Below are 18,886 nucleotides of genomic sequence, written 5' to 3'. Positions count from 1 at the left end.
CACAATGGACGCAATGTTTTCCATAGAACTGGAGGCTTTACTGCCCAACAGTTTAGTGGATTCAAGAAGAGCAAATGAAACTGTACTTGACTGTAGCAGAAGTGCCACAACTGAGTTCTATGAGGTGGTGATCAGACTGAATCATCTCCTGCAGAGAGCAGCTATGGGCTGACACGGGCTTTGGGTGACAGGAACCAACAGCCTACGATCAAAGAGCATCACCGTGTGTAGCCAGCACGGATACATAAAGCACAGGTCTTTATCAGACAATTAGCAAGAAGTTCTAAAAACCTTGAGCAATTTTTAGCATCAAAACCAAAGAGAAATTTTGGATTACAAATGGATTACAAATCCATCAATTACCTCAGGTATTAAAAGTTATTTTATGGTCTAAATAGGTAACAGATTAGGCTGAAATATCTGGGACTACACCAATTTTATGTTGCCACCTGAACACCTTATCTTTGCAAGTAAGAAAATTTCTCTTTGCCATTTCAGGTTCATGCTATCCCTTACTTTCAGAAGACAGAAACGTATAAGGCTAAGGAACATTCTACATACTCTGGATAAAACAACATCCTTCTAATTCACAAAGCGTGCTTACATTGGAACGTTCTGATCTCTTCTGAAGATTTCCATAGGCATCTTGAGTGAGCAAATCTCCATGTTTACCATGCACTACACAGAGGAAACCATTGCCAACCCTCCCTGCCATAACCCAGCGCTTCCAAAGGTTTCTGCAGTGGTTTCTGCAATGTTTTGTCCCCCATGCAGGCAGCCAGCATGCCTAGTCCCTTGCTCTTGCAGGCAGCCACATCATAAACCAATCAAACACCATTGTAAAACTAAATAGGCTTTTTGGCCTAAGTTTCCAACATTTGGGAGTAGGCCTCTCTTCCATTCAAACTAATTTGGGTAACAATGAAAAAATTCACTCATAAACAGGGGTTCTGACTACATCTTTTTCCGTCAGTGGTTCTTGTTTTCCGCTCCAACCCACATCATCTGCTCTCTTCCTTCCACCCATTCTTCCCCCCCCCCCCAAAAAAAAAAAAAGGCTGGCTTGGACACTGCTTCAATTTGCTGTAGAACTTTCTATTCTGCTTTCCCATTCTTTTGGTTTAGTATATGAAAACAGCTTCCTGTTTAGAAACATGGGAGTCCTACACCCTCAGTAATGATGTATTCAGCCCATCAATAATCTTAGCATCAATGTCTTAGACCTTAATAAGCCTGACGGGATTTTCTGTACATGTCATCAGTCCCCAAAACAATGCACCATGTTTGTCGTTTTGCACTGAGTCAGCTCCCTTCCATGTGCTACAGTTCTAATAAGAATCCTAAGGGCTTGCAAGCTTCCTTCTCTTCAATATTTCTTATTATAGATGTCCAGTGCCTACAGAACAAGAACAGAAGCACCAAGAGGAGACAGAGTCGCTGCAGCATGTCCAACATAGAATCATAGTCACTGCAGCAGTCTGCTTTGCTCACACTGCTCAGGTATTATAACCTATTGCCCAAATCCTGGCCTTGTCGTGTGCTGGGGAATAGGAATGGAACACACAACGTAACCTCTGCTCAACTTCAATAAACCATTCCCCAAACCCTACCCTGGGCACTGGTGAGGCCGCCCCTCAAATCCTGTGTTCAGTTCTGGGGCCCTCACTACAAGAGACATTGAGGTGCTGGGAGTGGGGCCAGAGAAGGGCAATGGAGCTGGTGCAGGGCCTGGAGCACAAGTGTGATGGGGAACGGCTGAGGGACCTGGGGGGTTCAGTCTGGAGAAGAGAAGGCTCAGTGGGGACCTGATCGCTCCCTACAAGTGCCTGACAGGAGGATGGAGCCAGAAGGGGCTGGGCTCTGCTCCCAAGGAACAAGGGATGGGACAAGAGGAAACGGCCTCAAGCTGCACCAGGGCAGGTTTAGATGGAGCTGAGGAACAATTCCTGCCCCAAAGGGTGCTCAGGCATTGGAACAGGCTGCCCAGGGCAGGGCTGCAGTCACCGTCCCTGCAAGTGTTCACACCCTGTGGAGACGAGGCCTCAGTGCCATGGGTTAGTGGTGGCCCTGGCAGTGCTGGGTTAATGGTTGGACTGGATGAGCTTAAAGGGGTTTTACAATCAAGTTGATTCTACAACTGTCTTGTTCAAATACATAGACTGGATCAAAATCTGCTTCTGTAGATTCAAGAACAGGCAGCAGCTTTGGGGACACCAAATAAAGTGAATTATTTGTCACTTCAGGAGTTTAATGCACATAAGTGCGGGCTTTCCCCCTGCTGAAATTTAACTGCAGTTAACTTCAGCAAGTTACTGGACAGCCATATAACTACCACTTGAATGGGTAGGTGCAGGAGCAGCCTTGTACACCACACACAACAATGTGCTGCTCTTCTCCAGGCACTGCTGAGCAGCAGAGTGGTTAACCACAGTTTATTCTATACACTGCAATTCCTCAGCTGATGCTACCAGCCACACTCTAGCCTGGAGTTGAGGTATCCTAAAACCTGCCAATGCAAGGCACACATACTGTTTAACTCTTCTGGGGGCTTGGTCTGTGCCTACATAAACATCAAAACATATTTGGATCTTTTCTTCCTGGGTGAACAGCAGAGTTAATTTAGAACTGTCAGCAAGTGCCATCCTAATTAAAACCAAATGACTAATTGTGCAACTACAGGGCCTGTTGACACAGGCTACATTCATCAGGCAGGCAAAGCCAACCGAGCTTGAACTGGAGGAAATGCAGCACCATCTAGTGTTCTATGTGAGTTAGAGATTCAAATCAATTCTGCAATGAGTCCACAAAGTAATTCCATAGGTAGGTGACAATCAAAGCAGTAGGACACCAGTGGTCCAACTATAACAGCACTTCTGAAATAGGGAACTGCACAATAATCCTGTTAAAGAGCTGCTGCGAGGAGTTGTTTAAAGACAAGAAATTGAGACACAACTCTGCCACCTATCAAAAAGATGCAGTCCAAAAGCTAAAAACTACCAGAAGGCTGCTACCTACAATAAGCTACTAGAAATAAAAAAGCAAGCTTCAAGAAGCTGAGTAACACTAAAACCACATCAGGAACAGGAGTCTTGACCAATGGCTAGAACAGCCAACAGATGATCATAGAACGAACAGAAAGAAAGACAAGACTGCAGAAAAGCTTTTTAAGTTATTATTGGGTTTTTAATCCACATTCAGCACAGAGGAGCTCAATGTGGCTCCCACTCTGGAGAGCTCATTTCAAACTGTACAAAGATGCTACTGGACATTTCAGCAACATAGTAATAGAGCTTTATAATCAGCCAGTAAATACCCAAGAAATCAATGAGACGAGAAGTGACCAACCACCATGCATAACCTCTCACTTGAAACTTCGAAAGAAGGTGGTGACGACTGAGACAACTGAAGAGTTGTACAGGGATTCAGGTGAACTGACCTCTTTCAACTATGCTGATACACTGTAACACAGAAATACCAGATATAGATCAACGGTATTGATTAGATACATAGATACATAAGAGACATAGATACATTAGATACATAGATACATTAGATCAATGTGTTATGCTGGCAAATATGGCTCAAGTGAAGGTAATATTGACCTCGCATCTCTCTCAGAGAACCCAACAAGTGTTGCTAACATTCATTCTAAAATTTATCAAGGCAGAAGTTCCTGATGTACCAATACTTTGTGTATCACGTCAGGCCTCCACTACAAAAATCATATTGTACCAAAAGGAATAGAGCAGCTTTCATCAAAAACGAAAGCAGGAAGTCTATGCTCCTCATCTGAGTGCATACATTTTACTGCCAAAAAAGTTAGTATTCCTTTCAGAATGGTTTAGCTTGGAGCTTACCAGGGCAGACCTTGCATTCCTCACCTCTGTCACAAGCTGTGGACTAAGTTACGGATGTTTTAACTGTAGAAGAAAGTCCCAGAACAAACTGCTTCTGCTAACCCTGCAGAACATGCCTAATAAGCTTTAGGTACTTAGGTTCTTAATCACAAGACAAGCTCTATAGGAAGTGATACAGCATAGACCTACATCTTATAGGCCTTTCCCATATAGTTACTAAAACATTTCATAGCACAAGTGCCTCTTTTCCTCCCCCCCCAAGAAGACTAAATTGCAAACAGGTCCTAAGAAAGCGTATCAGTATATTCAGGGTTGTAGCACACCTTCACTGCAGGTAACTAATAAGCATCTTAAGCAATGATGCAGAGTTTAATGTATTCAAGAACTGGAAGAGGCTACAGGCAGTGGGAAATGAATGTATGCAGCAGGCAGCTCAACAGCACGTGAGGCAGCAACCTCAGTCTCAACTTACGGCCTTGCAAACCATAGCTCTTTTAACAAAGCCACAATAAAAACATCTGAAAACACTGTAAAGAAGCCCTTTTTCTTTACATACATTAAGTGGAAGATGCATATATACATATATACACACATACACTATTTCCCTTCTACAAGAATAAGCATCAAGAACTCAAACACAGAAAAGCCATAAATTATACTGCTGATCTATGTACTACTGCCCCTCCACACACACACACCCCCCCAAATATCAGTCTGCCAGACTCAGGTATTAATAAGGATAGAAATGACACCACACACAAAGTTACTATTTTCTCAAGAAGTGAGGCTACATACTACAACTTAACACGGCACTAGCTCTATAGAACCACCTAACAATGTAGTCGACATAAAAACGTGACAAGTCAAATGTGAAAGAGACATCAAATTTATTTAAAACAAAAAATTCAGACAGTGCTATTAAAGATTACAAGAAAATGAAGGATTCTTTTACTGAAGTGACAAAGCAGCCAATTTAAAGCACTTACATCAGTTCTGAGAGAATTAGGTTGGGTTTACACTGCTTCAATCGACTACATCTACTTTCCACAAGACAAACCAGGTCCCCTTTCCTCCCCTTCCCAAAAGAACAGGCCAAACCAGCCTATAAAAAACACATACAGAATTGAGACATATGATCGAAACACGAACCATTGTCCAAAAGCCTGAAACTTCTCAACAAGGTTAAATCCTCTGTTGCTTCAACCAACCCTCAATGGGGGAGCTACAAGCACAACGCCGTCACCTCTGACAAAGAGCATCGGAATATTCCTTTTGGTAGACTATGAAGAAGGAAAGAAAAATTCACATTTACAAAACTGCAGTTTACACAACATCTCCTAAGCATCTGACCAAACACAATCCTAACAGAACACCAGAAACAACTCCAATACATACAAGCTCAAATGTACAACGTCCTGGCATGCTGAAGCCATCAATACAACACCAAGCCTTTGATTATCCTTTGTACTTTCATAACAATTTGCCCCAAACTCCTGCGGGTTCAAGTAGTCAGCAATAAACTATAACAATATAACTGATTGTGTTTATCCCCATAGAAAGGTTTTTTAAAAGTAAACCAAGTCCTTACCTTATAGATCTCTTCATAGGTTTCTTCATCAATCTCTATTGTAGTTACAGTTTCTTCCACATCGCCCAAGATCATATTTAAGTGCTGATCATATGCCTGTAGGAATGAAGGTAGTTTATTACTTCTTTCAGGATTCAAACAGAAGCTTATTAAAATAAGGATTCCAGCAAGATTTTCAGACATAATTAGTTTAGCCTGATTTTGACCAAAATATGCCACTATATATATCAAAACAAAGTAATATCAGTTATAGCTGTATTTCCAAACAAATAACAAATATGGTACTCTGGAGCATACAGAAAAAGGAAGACACATTGACTGAAACACTCTTAAAGGAAATAGCTCTGAAGCATTCACATACAGAACACATACAATAACAGAGATAGACACACCTTATTACCATTAAACCAGCTACACATTCTCTGCTGTCAGTCCAGCCTCCTGGAATTGACTGCCTGGGGCCAACTTAAAGGCCATGAAAGCTGTAATTCACACAATGTTGCAAAGGTTTAAGCAAGCACATGTTCCAAAAACCTTACAAAAGCATGTTGCAAACTACACGTGTGCCTCATGGATGTCTCCTTGTCCTTATGTTCCCAAAGGAGCTGAGGACCAGTTAACATAGGGCAAACTCTTCCTCAACACAGTACAGTACTGGGGAAGGATGACTGACAATAGAAATAAAAACTCTGCCTCATCAAGAGATGTATAACTCTCAGAAGAAAGCACTTACAGAAATGAGACCTGCAGAGAATCCAGCTGAGCACATATCCCATCGTACCCTCATAGCGAGATCCCATCATATCATAGCGAGATACTTGCTTGATATTGATAATCTCACCCTTAATTCGGATTTAAAGAGACCTCCAGGTACTTCACAAGAGGCCTGCAGCATTGTTGCTTATTTCAAACACAGAAATGGAATCCAAAAGCAGTGGAATTAATTGCTTGGTACCACTCAGGAGACAAGAAAACCCAAAATACTCTAAAACAGCATTTAATAGCAATTAGAGCACTGAACAGATTAGATTTTTCCACCAATCACATTTTATCTTTGATAAAAGAAAGGCTCAACCCTTGTTACTAAGGTCATCTCCAACTTACCTTCTGTAACCACGTCCACACTTTTAACCATGAGATACACTTAGTTTCTTAAACTGACTTTTAAAGCAATCAGCCGAGTATTACAGGCAAGCTTGTGTAACAGTCTATTGTGCATGAAGAAAGGCTGCCCAGTGTTTTGCTGAATAAGCACGGTAGTGTTCAGAAAGTTCTACTTACATGTAGCCTGCCTCTAAGCTCTCTGTCATTCCTCATTTTGACATAGATTCGCTCATCGAGACTGAGCCTGATGAGATCAAGCGGCTCCTCTACAGTGTTGGTTGTTTGTTGCTAAAAACAAAGGAAATATAAGAAGTTATTTGCAGAGAATAAGCCTCTGGTTGCAAGACACACAAAACAAACAGGGAAGAACATGGATATATTCCAAATCATTCCTTCGCATCCCATTGGAGAGGAGTGCAGCTGATAGTACCACTCTATGGATGTTCACCAGCCTGAGCAAAGGACTTCAGTTTAGTTATAGGATCACGTCTAAGATGTGTGAACATCTCTGTGCATAGCCCGTGGCACACTGCTTATACCCTCCTCAGTGAGGCAGAGCCAAGAGTGCTTTAGAATCATGGAATGGTTTGTGTTGGAAGGCGCCTTAAAGCTCATCCAGCTCCAACCCTTGCCATTGGCAGGGACACCTTCCACTGGAGCAGCTTGCTGCAACCTGGCCTTGAACACTGCCAGGGATGGGGCAGCCACAGCTTCTCTGGGCACCCTGTGCCAGCGCCTCAGCACCCTCACAGGGAAGAGCTTCTGCCTAAGAGCTCATCTCAGTCTCCCCTCTGGCAGGTTAAAGCCATTCCCCTTGGCCTGTCCCTACAGGCCCTGATGAAGAATCCCTCTCCAGCATCCTTGTAGTATCTCAATAGCGTTCCTCCATTTCCCTCCCCCGGGGGTGCCCACTCTCCTGAGCACCCCGGCGGCAGCACACGGACCGAGACCACGAAACAAGCCTATTTCACACCGAAAACGCTCCCGCAAAGGGCTGCGCCTCAAAAAGGGGGCCCAAGCTGGGGCCTCCCTCGGCAGGTACCCCCAGCCCCGGCTACCTCCACTTTACACCCCTCCAGCCGTGGAGGCCTCCCCATACCGGCGGAGGAAAGCGCCGGGAGCGCGGAGGGAAGCGCCGGGAGCGCGGAGGGAAGCGCCGGGAGCGCGGAGGGAAGCGCCGGGAGCGCGGAGGGAAGCGCCGGGAGCGCGGAGGGAAGCTGAGGCCCACTCACCTGGTCCACCTCATCCGCCATCTTTCAAACCGCCTCCCGCGCTCTCCCGCGAGACTTTATGGCCCTTCCCCTTCCCCTCCGCCGGGGCGGGCCGAGGGGCGGGGCCACAACGGCAGGGCCGCAGCGGGCGTTACAACCATGGCTCGGAAGCGCAAAGCATCGCTCCGGTCGGCGGCTGCCGGCAGCAAGAGGCGGTCCCGAGGGCTGCGGGCACCACGGGGGGACCCGGGGGACGAGGAAGAGGAGGAGGAGGAGGAGGAGGAGGAAGAGGAGGAGGAGGAGGAGGAAGAGGAAGGTGAGTGCGGGAGGCGGGCCGGGCCGGGAGCTGCGCCATAGCCGGGGCATGGTGCCCTCCGGGCCTCTGGCGCTGCGGAGGGTCAGGGAGCAGCGGGTGTCAGCGCAGAGGAAGGGCCGTTACCTCAGTCTGCAGGCATGGGGTCATGTGGTCACCAGGTTGGCACGCAGAAATCGGGGGGGTAAATCCATGCCAAAGGTAGGACTGTAGGAGTGTTTATGGAGTTCGGAGAGGTTCCCCATCCCTGGCAGTGTTCAAGGCCAGGTTGGACACAGGGGCTTGGAGCACCCTGCTCTAGTGGAAGGGGTCCCTGCCCGTGGCAGGGGTTGGAGCTGTGATGGGCGTTAAGGTCCCTTCCAACCCAAACCAGTCTGGGATTGTAGGATTCTTGTGCATTACCTTAATATGAGTATGTGCCTAAAACAGATCTTGGTCAATTCTTACCTATTTATACAGGGTCAGTGATAGGCTCATCACTGAGAGTGCTCACTTTCTTCTCTAATGAAGTCTATGGAGGTTTTGTTTCCGATTGCCATGCAGATGAGATGTCATCCTTTAACACAACCTTCCTTTCTTCTGTCCCACGCAGACGATTTTGAAGAGATAAAGCCCAGAGTAAAGAAGAACAACTCAAAAGTTCCAGCTAAGAAGAAGAAAGAAAAGTGTGATACTGGAGTTTCCAACTCAACAAATAACCCTTCGAAACAAAAAGGGGCAAAATCATTTGAAGATAAAAAGACCTCTAGAAATAAAGAGAATCATAACAAAGAGGAAACGTGCAGGCAAGTGCAAGTTTGATTCTCATTCAAGTCTACAGGAACTTTCTCTTCATGTTACTTGCTTAGAGCCTGGTGCTGCATATGTGCTTGTGAGCAGTTTCTTTTAGCCTGTCAGTCCCATTTGTTTCACAGAGCTGAACAGAAGTACTCTCTTATTCAAATATGGGAGCCTTTTCAAATGTAAGAGTTTAAATTCAAACTGAAACAGGGGAAGTTTAGATTGGATCTAAGGAAGAAATTCTTTACTGAGAGGGTGCTGAGGCACTGGAATGGATTGCCCAGGGAGGTTGTGAATGCTCCATCCTTGGCGGTGTTCAAGGCCAGGTTGGATGAGGCCTTGGGTGCCATGGTTTAGTGTGAGGTGTCCCTGCCCATGGCAGGGGGGTTGGAACTGGATGGTCTTAAGGTCCTTTCCAACCCTAACTATTCTGTGATTCTATGATTCTATGAAATACAAAGTTTTACTGCATTTGATATAGTCCTAACATGGAACTAGGGAGGCATTATGGAATCCAGCATGCTGGCATGAGATTTGGGGTTAAAATGGTAAGTAGAAGTCTTTAAACATATCATTCCCCCGTGATTTTTTGAAGACAAATATAATATCATCACGGTCTTACAGAGAACATACCTGTGTTTAATTGTCAGATAACCTGTTGGTTATCTGACAGTCACTGAGGTCACGCTTCATTTATTTCCCTATTTCTCTGTTTTTCTCAAGTAAACAAGCACCTCCATTTCCTTCTCTTAAGCCTTTACGATAACTTTAACAGTGACTCCCTGAAGCCCCCTCCAGAGGAGATAAAGCTGAAGAGAGAATCTCCTGTTAAAAAAGAGATGGATGAAGACAATACTGATAATGATGACGATGATGAAAGTGAAGATGAATGGGAAGATGTGGAAGGTAACAATTACATGTTTGTTCATTTTAAGGGGTTAATGTTTTTATACACTTCTTTTTGTGTAAGTTGATTTTGGAACCGTTTCTCATTCGGATTCAGGTAAATGTATATACTTTATATACCTAAAGTATGTTGCATGTGCATATCTGTATCTGTAAAAGCTCATATCTCACAATGCTTTTAGAATGGTTCCAGAGCAGAAAAAAGCCAGACAACTACTGACCTGATGGTAGTGCCTTGAGTTTGTTGGCTTCTGTTAAGCTTATGCTACCATTCACAAGGCTTTTTCTCAGCTGTTTGTGTGTCTTGTGAGCAGCTAAGAATGAGTTTGAAGATTCAAAACTGTGACATCCTGATAAAGGAGAGAGGACATGAAACCAACTGAGCTTTATGTTTGCAGAACTCCAGGAACCTGCCACAGATAACTTAGAAGCTGCTGTTCTTCCAGTGCTGCCAAGCAGCCCTGTTGAGATAGAGATTGAAACCCCAGAGCTGCTGAAGAAAAGAGAGAGGAGGTAAGAACAGGGAAGACGGTGGAGGACTATTAAAGGATGTAGTTAACGATACGCTAAGTCTTGACTGTCACCTACTTGCTGTGTTCTGGGTGGTCATCCCCACTTTGTGCAGACAGTGTTGAGTTGGAGTGATGCAAGGTCATGGATGGAGAATGGTTTGCACACTGGCAATGCCAGAAATCTCCAGTGGCAGTTGGTGGGAATGGAGGCATTTCAGCTTCCTTGAAAATCAAGTGTGTAACTTCATTGTGCTTTAATACCTACATTCCCAAAGCAGGGACAGCAGTAGCTCTCTTCAAGGAGAGCTGTGGGTGAATGGCACTGTTTTACTGAGGTGTGAATAGATGGTCGAATGAAAGCCCTCAGCATCTGGAGCATTACACCAAGGAATTAAAAGTTTAGTATTGACCTCTCCAAAACTAACTGATAGAATTTAGGCCAACTGCGTATGCCAAATATCTTCATAGTCAGGTACACAGAGTTCACAGTTTATTAGTCACATGCATCCTGCATTCACATATCCAGTAACTGAACTTCTCTTAAGCATGCACAGAAGATCCTCTGGGATGGGTTCTCTTTGTGAACTGATTCAGTTTAGGAATCTAGGAAGGCAGGTCCATAGAAAACCTGCAACCTCCATTTCTTTTGTGATCTGATGCAGAGAAAAGAGGAAAGCTGAGTTTGAGATCTATCTCCGCAGAATGATGAAGCGTTTCATTAAGGAGGTTCGTGAGGACACACATAAGGTATCGGTCACAGAGAACAATGGCTGAGAAAAATATGAGTATAAAGATTCTGAACTGATTTGTAATGAAGAAGAAACTAATTTTGATGAAATAATATGGGGCCTGTAGTCCTCTCTGCTCATTAGACTTCTCCTAAACTGTAAGTTAGAAACATCAGTGACTGCATTATAAAACTAACTCAAAGCAGGTGGGAGTGTGGTATGTATTGCCCCACTGAGCATCTATCTGCTCATTCTGTTGGTGTTAAACTGTCAGTCCTGTAGAGCTGGAGACATAAATAGGGACTTGAGAGCTTTACTGTCTTCTGATGGGGATCTGAAGGCAGCCTGTGTCCACCCTGTGTGTGGTTGGAAGGCTTCATTGTTGCCTGTTTCTGTTAAAAGGAGCAGTAAAGCCTTCCTTATTTTTACCATGCAAAGAAAACCTCTTGTGAACTCACTGTAGAAACTTTTTTCTCTCAGGTTCACCTCCTGTGTTTATTAGCAAATGGTTTCTACAGAAACAGGATCTGCAGCCAGCCAGAGCTTCATGCCATTGGCCTGTCCGTCATCCCCACCCGCTTCACTAAAGTGCCTGCAGGCCAAGTGGACCTTCACTACCTTTCCAACTTGGTGATGTGGTAAGCCTCTCTCTTGTGCTCTCACATATAATGTAGAACTGGGCTTCAGGGAGAGGGGTACTTGTGGTTACTAATGTTCAGTGATTTTTCTGATGTTAAGGACAAGGGAAGGAAAGGATAAACTGTGAAGTTTAAGAAGAGTCACAGATGCTAGACAATAATGAGGTCTCCCTTATTTCAGGTTTGTTGGAACCTTCACTATCAACAATGAGCTTTCCACTGAAAAAGGAGAGTCCCTTCAGTCGACCTTGGAGAGACGCTTTGCCATCTATGCTGCACGGGATGAAGAAGAGTTGGTGCATGTAAGTGACTGGGCGCTGGTTGCTGAGTTTGGGTGCTTGATGAGTGCTGTCAGGGAAGACAGCAAAATGGTGTTTGGAGAATGGATTTGAAGAAAACGAATTGGTGACTTAGGTGATTCTTGGCTTTTTGTTGTATTTTTATCTGGAGTTAAAGTATTTAATCTGTGATTAAAGTATTCAATTTGAACTGTGCCCAACTGGATTTGGGAGACTTAGTGCTGCTGCTCCAGCAGGATGGGTGATTTACCCTCTTTAGGAGTTTGTTCTTCATCAACGAGTTAATAGCAATATCGCTGTCACAGCAGTGACATAAATAAGACTGTGCAGTGCTTTAAGACAGTAGCAACTGGGCTACCTACACATCGTGTCGGTGTACACAGCACTGGGTAAAAGGTAGGAATGAAAACGATTTGTGACAGAACCCAGATTGTAAAGGAGTTTCAAGAGGGGTTTTTATTAACGCACCTTGAAAAAGGGTTAAAACATGCTTTGTTTTCTCTTTTGCAGATATTTTTAATCATTCTGCGAGCCCTACAGCTGCTGTGTCGCCTCGTGCTGTCTCTTCAGCCTGTTCCTCTCAAGGAGGCAAAAGCAAAGGTAGTTTGTGTTGGGTGTGTGGAAGAGGGAATAGGCCATGGGTTTAGAGAGTAGGATTGGAAAAACTTTCTGGCTGTTGCAGCCTCAAGTGAATCACTGCATGCACCAGGGGTGACCATGGTCTATCTCTAGTGCAGAACACACAAACCCTAAATTTTTAGGTTTCTCCTTAAAAACCCACCCATTTCAGCAAAGACTTCTTGTGCTTCAGTGGCTTTAAATGTCTTTAAAACTTAGACAGCAAACTCTTGCTGCTCTCTTCAGCCATTTGCCTGAAGTTTTCAAGCCCCTGAGACATGCAGACTGACCACCCTTTGGTCTGCATGCACCTTGTGCTGATTTCAGTCTGTATTTTACCATCTTCTTAACCATAAGAAAGTGATGAAAGTGACCTTGCCTGTTCCTTGCAGGGGAAAAGCTCATTCATGAAGCAGCCTCTCAGCAGTACCTCTCAGGGGCAGAAGAGCTCTGCCATAACACCCAAAGCTGCAGCAAAAAAATGCCCCTGCAAGAAGGCCAAGCAGGAAGAGAAGTCCTCAGAGGGTGAAGAAGATAACAAGGAACCAGAGAAACCCAAAACTGCTCAGCCCAAAAGGCCACGCAAGTCACAGCTGACTGCAGGCAGCCGAGGACAGAAGGAATCTGGTAACGGGGAGAGCAGTTTAGTGGAGAAGGATGTTCCAGTCAGGCCCAAGAACAATCGGCGGAGACGAGTGGCTTCCAAAGTGTGTTACAAAGAGGAGAGTGGCAGTGATGAGGGCAGTGTGTCGGACTTTGAGGTTTCAGAGGAGGAGAGTGATCTATCTGATGAGGATTTTGAAACTGTCTCTAAAAGGCGGAGGAGCTCAATGGGCTCCCAGAAGTCAAAGTTAACAGCTATCAAAAGCCCCAAAGCTGAGACTTCACAATTGAGGATATCTCAGAATTCATCTGGAGCTGAGCCTAGGCCAGCAAAAAGTCCAGCTCCAGCCTTGGCTCCTGCACCAAAAAAGAGGAACAAAATCATTTCTAGTGATGAGGATGATGGGCAGGAGGTAAGGAAAGCAACGGGCACAGACCAGTGGCTGGAGGTGTTCCTTGAGCCTGAGGACAAGTGGGTGTGTGTAGACTGTGTTCATGGCAACGTTGGGCAGCCCCAGCTGTGTTTCACGCGTGCCACAAAGCCGCTTTCTTACGTCCTGGGATTTGACAACGATGGGAGCGTGAGGGATGTGACACAAAGGTATGACCCAGTGTGGATGACGGCAACAAGGAAGAGCCGTGTGGACCCTGCGTGGTGGGAAGACACGCTGCAACCGTATAGAAGTCCCTATGTGCAAAGAGACGAGAAGGAGGAAAATGAGGTGAATGGCAATAGTTTACTCAGGGCATTTAGTGCCAGGGGTCCAGTCCTTGGATTCTCATTTAGGCCAAAACCATTAGGAACCTTTCCATGAGGAAGGAAGTTTGTGTATGGGCTTGAAAGGTTCCAATTGAGCATATTTTAAAGGGAATATAGATTAGATTAAAGACAGTAAAGATAAAGTAAAAAGAGTAAAGGTGGATTAAAGTAGTATCAAATGGTAGCTCTTTAGATAAATTTGCATAACAAAAGTACTGGGCAGCACGTGCTAGAAACTTACTCATGGTTTCTGTACAGTTCAGCATTACCCTTCTTACAGAGAGTCCTTAAAATACATAGATCTGGGTACACATCTAAGTACCTATTTGCAACAAGAATGCTTTGGTGTGTGGCTCCATCTGATTAAGTTTCTGGTGGGTTTTCTTTCCTTACTATACTATAATCATTCTTCTTTTCCTACAAAGGGTGGTGCAGGAGAGGTGTGAAATCACTCTTTTCTTTGTACAATTCCTACAGTTTCAAGTTAAGCTTCAGGATCAGCCTCTACCAACAGCAATTGGAGAGTATAAAAACCATCCTCTCTATGCACTGAAGAGGCACCTCTTGAAATACCAGGCGATCTATCCTGAGTCAGCTGCTATCCTGGGGTACTGCAGGGGAGAGGCTGTCTACTCCAGGTGAGTAGTGCAGTATCAGCAGTAGCCTAAGGCCACCTGCATGGACAAGGAGAGGCATTTAGCTGCTCAGACAGCATTTGTGTATCACTCAGATACACCTTTTCTACTATTCCTAACGTGATAACAATTTAGAGAGACTTCAAAACTCTTATGGTTCCTTCCTTATGGCCTTTATAGGGACTGTGTACACACACTGCACTCCAAGGACACTTGGCTGAAGCAAGCTCGCGTGGTGAGGATCGGAGAAGTGCCTTACAAGGTAAGAGGGTTTGACTTCCTCTGCCCTCTAAAGTTGAGGATCACTTCTGGTTTGGGTTTTGCCTTCTGTCTGTCAGCAGATGTATATTTCTCACTTGCATTGCCTTGTGGTGTCTGTACTGGGAATCTGTGCCTATATACCAAAAGCACAGGTATCTCAGTACCCAAGGGTACTGAGCAGAGTTGCACACTTTCCATCTTCAAATGCATCCTAGAGTTCTATCTGAACTGCACAATCTGGCTCCCTTTTGCATACAGGCGCCATGGGTTACCACTTACAAGCAATGGATACTGAAGCTAAGGAAATGGGCATTTCTTCCCTCCCAGAGCCTTCTCCTTTGATGTCCTGGGGAAGTCTGAAGTCACCGGCAGCTTGTTGTTGCAGTGTTACAGGCTTGGTCATTGTACTTGTGCAGATGGTGAAGGGATTTTCCAACCAGGCCCGGAAGGCACGTCTCACAGAGCCTGCAAACCAGGACAAGGAGGACCTGGCACTGTTCGGCCGCTGGCAGACAGAGGAGTTTCAGCCACCTGTATCAGTGGATGGAAAGGTAGCTGTGAAGGCAGCCGGTAAAGGCAGTGTTTTTATGGAGCTGTGGGCTTTATTTTTCCCAAAGTTGCATGTTTCAGAGGTGAAATCACAATCAATGACCTCTGGATTCAGGATTAAGACTTCAGAGGTTACTGCACCCAGGAGGAAATGGTCAGAACTTCACTGAGGACCTTCCCCAGTACAAGTCATGAGTGCTTGCAGTGCAGGCTGCCAACTTCATCGTTTCATTGATCTAAGTATTGTGCTGATTCTCTGCATTACAGCCTGAGTAGCAAGGCCTGGGTAGAGAACATAGCTGGGAGATAACCATGCAGCTAAAATCAAGGCTTGTGCCTTGTCATGTGAATACTAATTGAGTGCTGGAGTGGAACATAGCAGGTCAGCAGGAAGGGAGAGTCCCTGTGCTGCAGCAGGGACTCTCGCCTCTCCAGAGAGCAGGACTCTCACTGTTTCTGTTTGATTTTCAATGACAGGTTCCTCGGAACGAATATGGAAACGTTTATCTCTTCCTGCCATCCATGTTACCCATTGGCTGTGCGCATTTGAAGCTCCCAAACCTGAACAGAGTGGCGCGGAAGTTGGACATTGACTGTGCTCAGGCCATCACTGGATTTGATTTTCACGGTGGCTACTCACACCCAGTGTATGTAAAGCTGCTTTGTTTGTGATGTCTTGCACAAGTTGTATCCCCTGTGTTAAGGAGTACGTCTGATGGCTTACCCTGATGAGACAGTTCTGGTCAGCAAGCATTTGCTCCCGTTCTGTTTCCTTCTAGTAACTGACACGATTGTGTTTTCCTTCCTAGCATCGATGGCTATGTTGTCTGTGAGGAGTTTAAAGAGGTGCTCATTGCTGCCTGGGAGAATGAACAAGCAGAAATAGAAAGGAAGGAGCAAGAGGTGAGAATTACTTTTGCAGCTGCCCTATTTATTATGTAAATTTAATTGAAACTGTGGACAGTTAAACAAGGGCGGGCTCATAGCAGGAGGCATGGACCTCTGTGATCATGAGGGGCCTATCTCCATCTCCCCTCTGTTAAGTTAAAGCCATTCCCCTTGGCCTGTCCCTACAGGCCCTTGTCCCAAGCCCCTCTCTGGGTTTCCTGCAGCCCCTTTAGGCACTGGAGCTGCTCTGAGGTCTCCCCTTAAGGAGCCTTCTCCAGGCTGACCCAGCCCAGCTCTCTCAGCCTGGCTCCAGAGCAGAGCTGCTCCAGCCCTTGCAGCATCTCCATGGCCTCCTTTGAACTTGATCCAACAATTTTGTTCCAAAACGAGGGATACACACAGGAGGTTACATTAGAAAGTGGCAGCAATTCATGTGTTTAGCAGATAACTGGACACCAACACGTTTTACTGTTAAGAATCCTGCCAGCCTCTAATCTTGTAATGTGAGACATGTAAGTTGATGTGGGGTTTTTTTAATAGCAGTTTCACATCTTCAAAGTTCATTTTCTGTAGGTGTAAATACATTGAAACTTACAGTAGTAAATTTCTGTCCTTTCCGTAACAACCCCATGTAGAAGCGTGAGAAGAGAGCCCTGGGGAATTGGAAGCTGCTGATAAAAGGACTTCTCATCAGGGAGAGACTGAAGAAACGCTACTCCTTCAAGGTAGCTGCATTTCTAGCAGTGATTTCTTTCTCAGGGCGGTATTTCAGACAGTCATAGAATCACACAGTGGTTTGGATTGGAAGGGACCTTAAAGCTCATCCAGTTCCAACCCCAGGGGATGGTGGAACCCACGCTATGGCAGTGGAGGTGACACATGCTCCATAGGTAAATGCATGAGATGGAGATGGCCCAGCCTCACAGAGGGCTGATGACGCAGTGTGTAGCTGCTGTGTCTGCAAGAGCTCACCAGAGTCAGCTGGAACGAACTGCTGCTCCCACCCCTTCTCTGAGTTTTGCTTTAGGCTCTCACCCAGCTGAACAGCACCACTACAAAGATACCAACTGTTCCCTACCTCTTTTACAGGCTGTCTCCCATAAAGGACTCTCCTGAAGAGCTTTCAGTCTCTCCTCATTTGTTGCCTGTTTTCTGGCAGCTATGTGGACAGTTTGATTATGTGCTTGCTTTGCTGTGGGTAGTTACAAGTGGTTTTTAGAGCAATTTCTTGATTTTCATGCCTGTTTTCTTCCAGACTGAACCCTCAGCACCAGCAACAGAGAAAGGAGCAGGATTCTCTTCTGAAGGAGAAGGAGGTCCAAGCTCAGAGCCTGCAGCAGGGAATGTGGATCTCTTCTGGCCCCAGAATCGCCAGTTGGAGATGAAAAAGGAAGGGAAGACAACCAGAAAGAGCAAGCGAGAAAGGAAAGGGGAGGAAGCCCATTTGTTCCCTTTTGAGAAACTGTGAGCAGAACAGGGTTTGCTTTGCTGTTTCCAGATTGCAGGAACAAGTCACAACAGGTATCCTTTACCAGTCACTCTCCCTAGGAGGACTAAGCCCTTTCACTTACATTTCTGAGCTGTCAGGGACCAGCCTCACTCAGTATCCAGAGCTGCTTTTGCTGTCACAGGTAATTAGATCCATCCTTTTATCCTTGGACGTGGATGTGCAGCGGTACCTTCTGAGATCACTTTGTGCTGTCAGGGTTTTCTGCTCTCTTCTCTTATCACTTGGCACTAATAACTCACTTTTCTGAGGCATTCTTCCATTAGCACTGGCTTTTCCCACTTTTTTTCCTTCCCGTTCTTCCCTGCTAACTCAGGACAACAGCATGTGGCTGCTGTTTCAGTCTGCAGCAAGCTGGCCACAGAACTACTGACACCTCGTTTGATTTGTACCTTACCCCCATCAGTGGTGAGGGGAAGCTCTGGTCAGGCTGCCTTATCGCCCAAGGGGCAATACTTCCCCTGACCTGTAACATGCAAGTAGGATTTGGAGGAATGTGGGAGTTTATCTCCTAAGGACTCCCTGCTGTTTGTGAAACACAGGTTTGGATTTTCAGCCTGCGTCTTCCTTTGCTTTCAGAAGTCGTGTGCACTAGAAGGGAGAAGCCCTCTCCTCAGTTCAAACTTCAGTTTCAATACGTCTTAATTTCAATACATACATGTATTCAAATATATATATATACATGTATACATATATATACACATATATCCCACTTACTTCAGCTTTATCAAGACCACGTGGGTACATTCTGAGGCAAAACCTGTAAAAGTGGCCAAGTGTCATTGGCAGAAACAAAACTCTGTACAACCAGGGAGTTTGTGTAACTGTTACCCAGTCCCTCAGCATTTAAAAGCTGTTGGGAGAAGTTACATCTGCACCAGCTTTTCCTGCAGTAGAAATGCTCATCTGTTGTAGTTATACGTAAGTTACACTGACACTGTCTCTTCAGAAATAGAGGGGAATAGTCCAGTCATTGCTGGGCACTGGCACAGAGGAAAGGTAGACACGCACAAAGATGGCTTATGCTTAAATATGTTCAGAAAAAAAAGCTTTATTTTTGTGAAAAAAATGAATTAATTAAAACATGGAAAAAGAGTGTGTGGTCCATGATACCTCCCCTGCAGGCAGC

At 45.2% G+C, this 18,886-nt stretch overlaps 2 protein-coding genes across 7 annotated transcripts; one reads left to right on the top strand and one right to left on the bottom strand.

Annotated features, from left to right (window-relative positions):
• Window positions 1-3,333: 3,333 nt before the first annotated feature.
• Window positions 3,334-7,830, bottom strand: LSM3 (LSM3 homolog, U6 small nuclear RNA and mRNA degradation associated). Of its 3 annotated transcripts, none has more exons than XR_013957671.1 (5): window positions 7,782-7,830; window positions 6,727-6,837; window positions 5,446-5,541; window positions 5,007-5,137; window positions 3,334-3,458 (listed from the first exon to the last, which is right to left on the bottom strand). XR_013957671.1 is itself a non-coding variant. In XM_080625627.1 (4 exons), exons 1-4 carry the CDS (start codon window positions 7,800-7,802, stop codon window positions 5,057-5,059), a joined length of 309 nt encoding a protein of 102 aa, XP_080481753.1. In that variant the 5' UTR covers window positions 7,803-7,830; the 3' UTR covers window positions 4,753-5,056. The 3 variants fall into 3 exon arrangements, 1 of the variants encoding a protein (XP_080481753.1); XR_013957672.1 differs by having other exon boundaries at window positions 3,348-3,458; window positions 4,844-5,137; XM_080625627.1 differs by lacking the exon at window positions 3,334-3,458 and having other exon boundaries at window positions 4,753-5,137.
• A 67-nt stretch (window positions 7,831-7,897) lies between these two features.
• Window positions 7,898-18,852, top strand: XPC (XPC complex subunit, DNA damage recognition and repair factor). 4 transcript variants are annotated; one of them, XM_080625582.1, is made up of 16 exons: window positions 7,898-8,076; window positions 8,666-8,858; window positions 9,629-9,759; window positions 10,158-10,272; window positions 10,934-11,018; window positions 11,480-11,637; window positions 11,819-11,939; window positions 12,447-12,536; window positions 12,947-13,879; window positions 14,395-14,555; window positions 14,733-14,814; window positions 15,230-15,364; window positions 15,840-16,009; window positions 16,172-16,265; window positions 16,886-16,975; window positions 17,506-18,852. In XM_080625582.1, the coding sequence occupies exons 1-16, from the start codon at window positions 7,920-7,922 to the stop codon at window positions 17,716-17,718; spliced, it is 2,928 nt and encodes a 975-aa protein (XP_080481708.1). In that variant the 5' UTR covers window positions 7,898-7,919; the 3' UTR covers window positions 17,719-18,852. The 4 variants fall into 4 exon arrangements, 3 of the variants coding, with proteins under 3 accessions (XP_080481708.1, XP_080481707.1, XP_080481709.1); XM_080625581.1 differs by having other exon boundaries at window positions 9,608-9,759; XM_080625583.1 differs by lacking the exon at window positions 16,886-16,975 and having other exon boundaries at window positions 9,608-9,759.
• Window positions 18,853-18,886: the final 34 nt, after the last annotated feature.

This window comes from Psittacula echo (assembly GCF_963264785.1).
Source record: "Psittacula echo genome assembly, chromosome: 9".
Taxonomy (NCBI): domain Eukaryota; kingdom Metazoa; phylum Chordata; class Aves; order Psittaciformes; family Psittacidae; genus Psittacula; species Psittacula echo.
This window is presented reverse-complemented; position numbering and strand designations above follow the sequence as displayed.

Coding starts and splice junctions, on each gene's coding strand:
- LSM3 (XM_080625627.1), bottom strand. CDS start 7,802: ATGGCGGATGAGGTGGACCAG. Junction 5,542..6,726: donor AGCTTAGAGGCAGGCTACAT/GTAAGTAGAACT, acceptor TCATTCCTACAG/GCATATGATCAGCACTTAAA. Junction 5,138..5,445: donor CCTATGAAGAGATCTATAAG/GTAAGGACTTGG, acceptor CCTTCTTCATAG/TCTACCAAAAGGAATATTCC.
- XPC (XM_080625581.1), top strand. CDS start 7,920: ATGGCTCGGAAGCGCAAAGCATCGCTCCGGTCGGCGGCTGCCGGCAGC. Junction 8,859..9,607: donor AACAAAGAGGAAACGTGCAG/GCAAGTGCAAGT, acceptor CCTTCTCTTAAG/CCTTTACGATAACTTTAACA. Junction 16,266..16,885: donor TAGAAAGGAAGGAGCAAGAG/GTGAGAATTACT, acceptor AACCCCATGTAG/AAGCGTGAGAAGAGAGCCCT.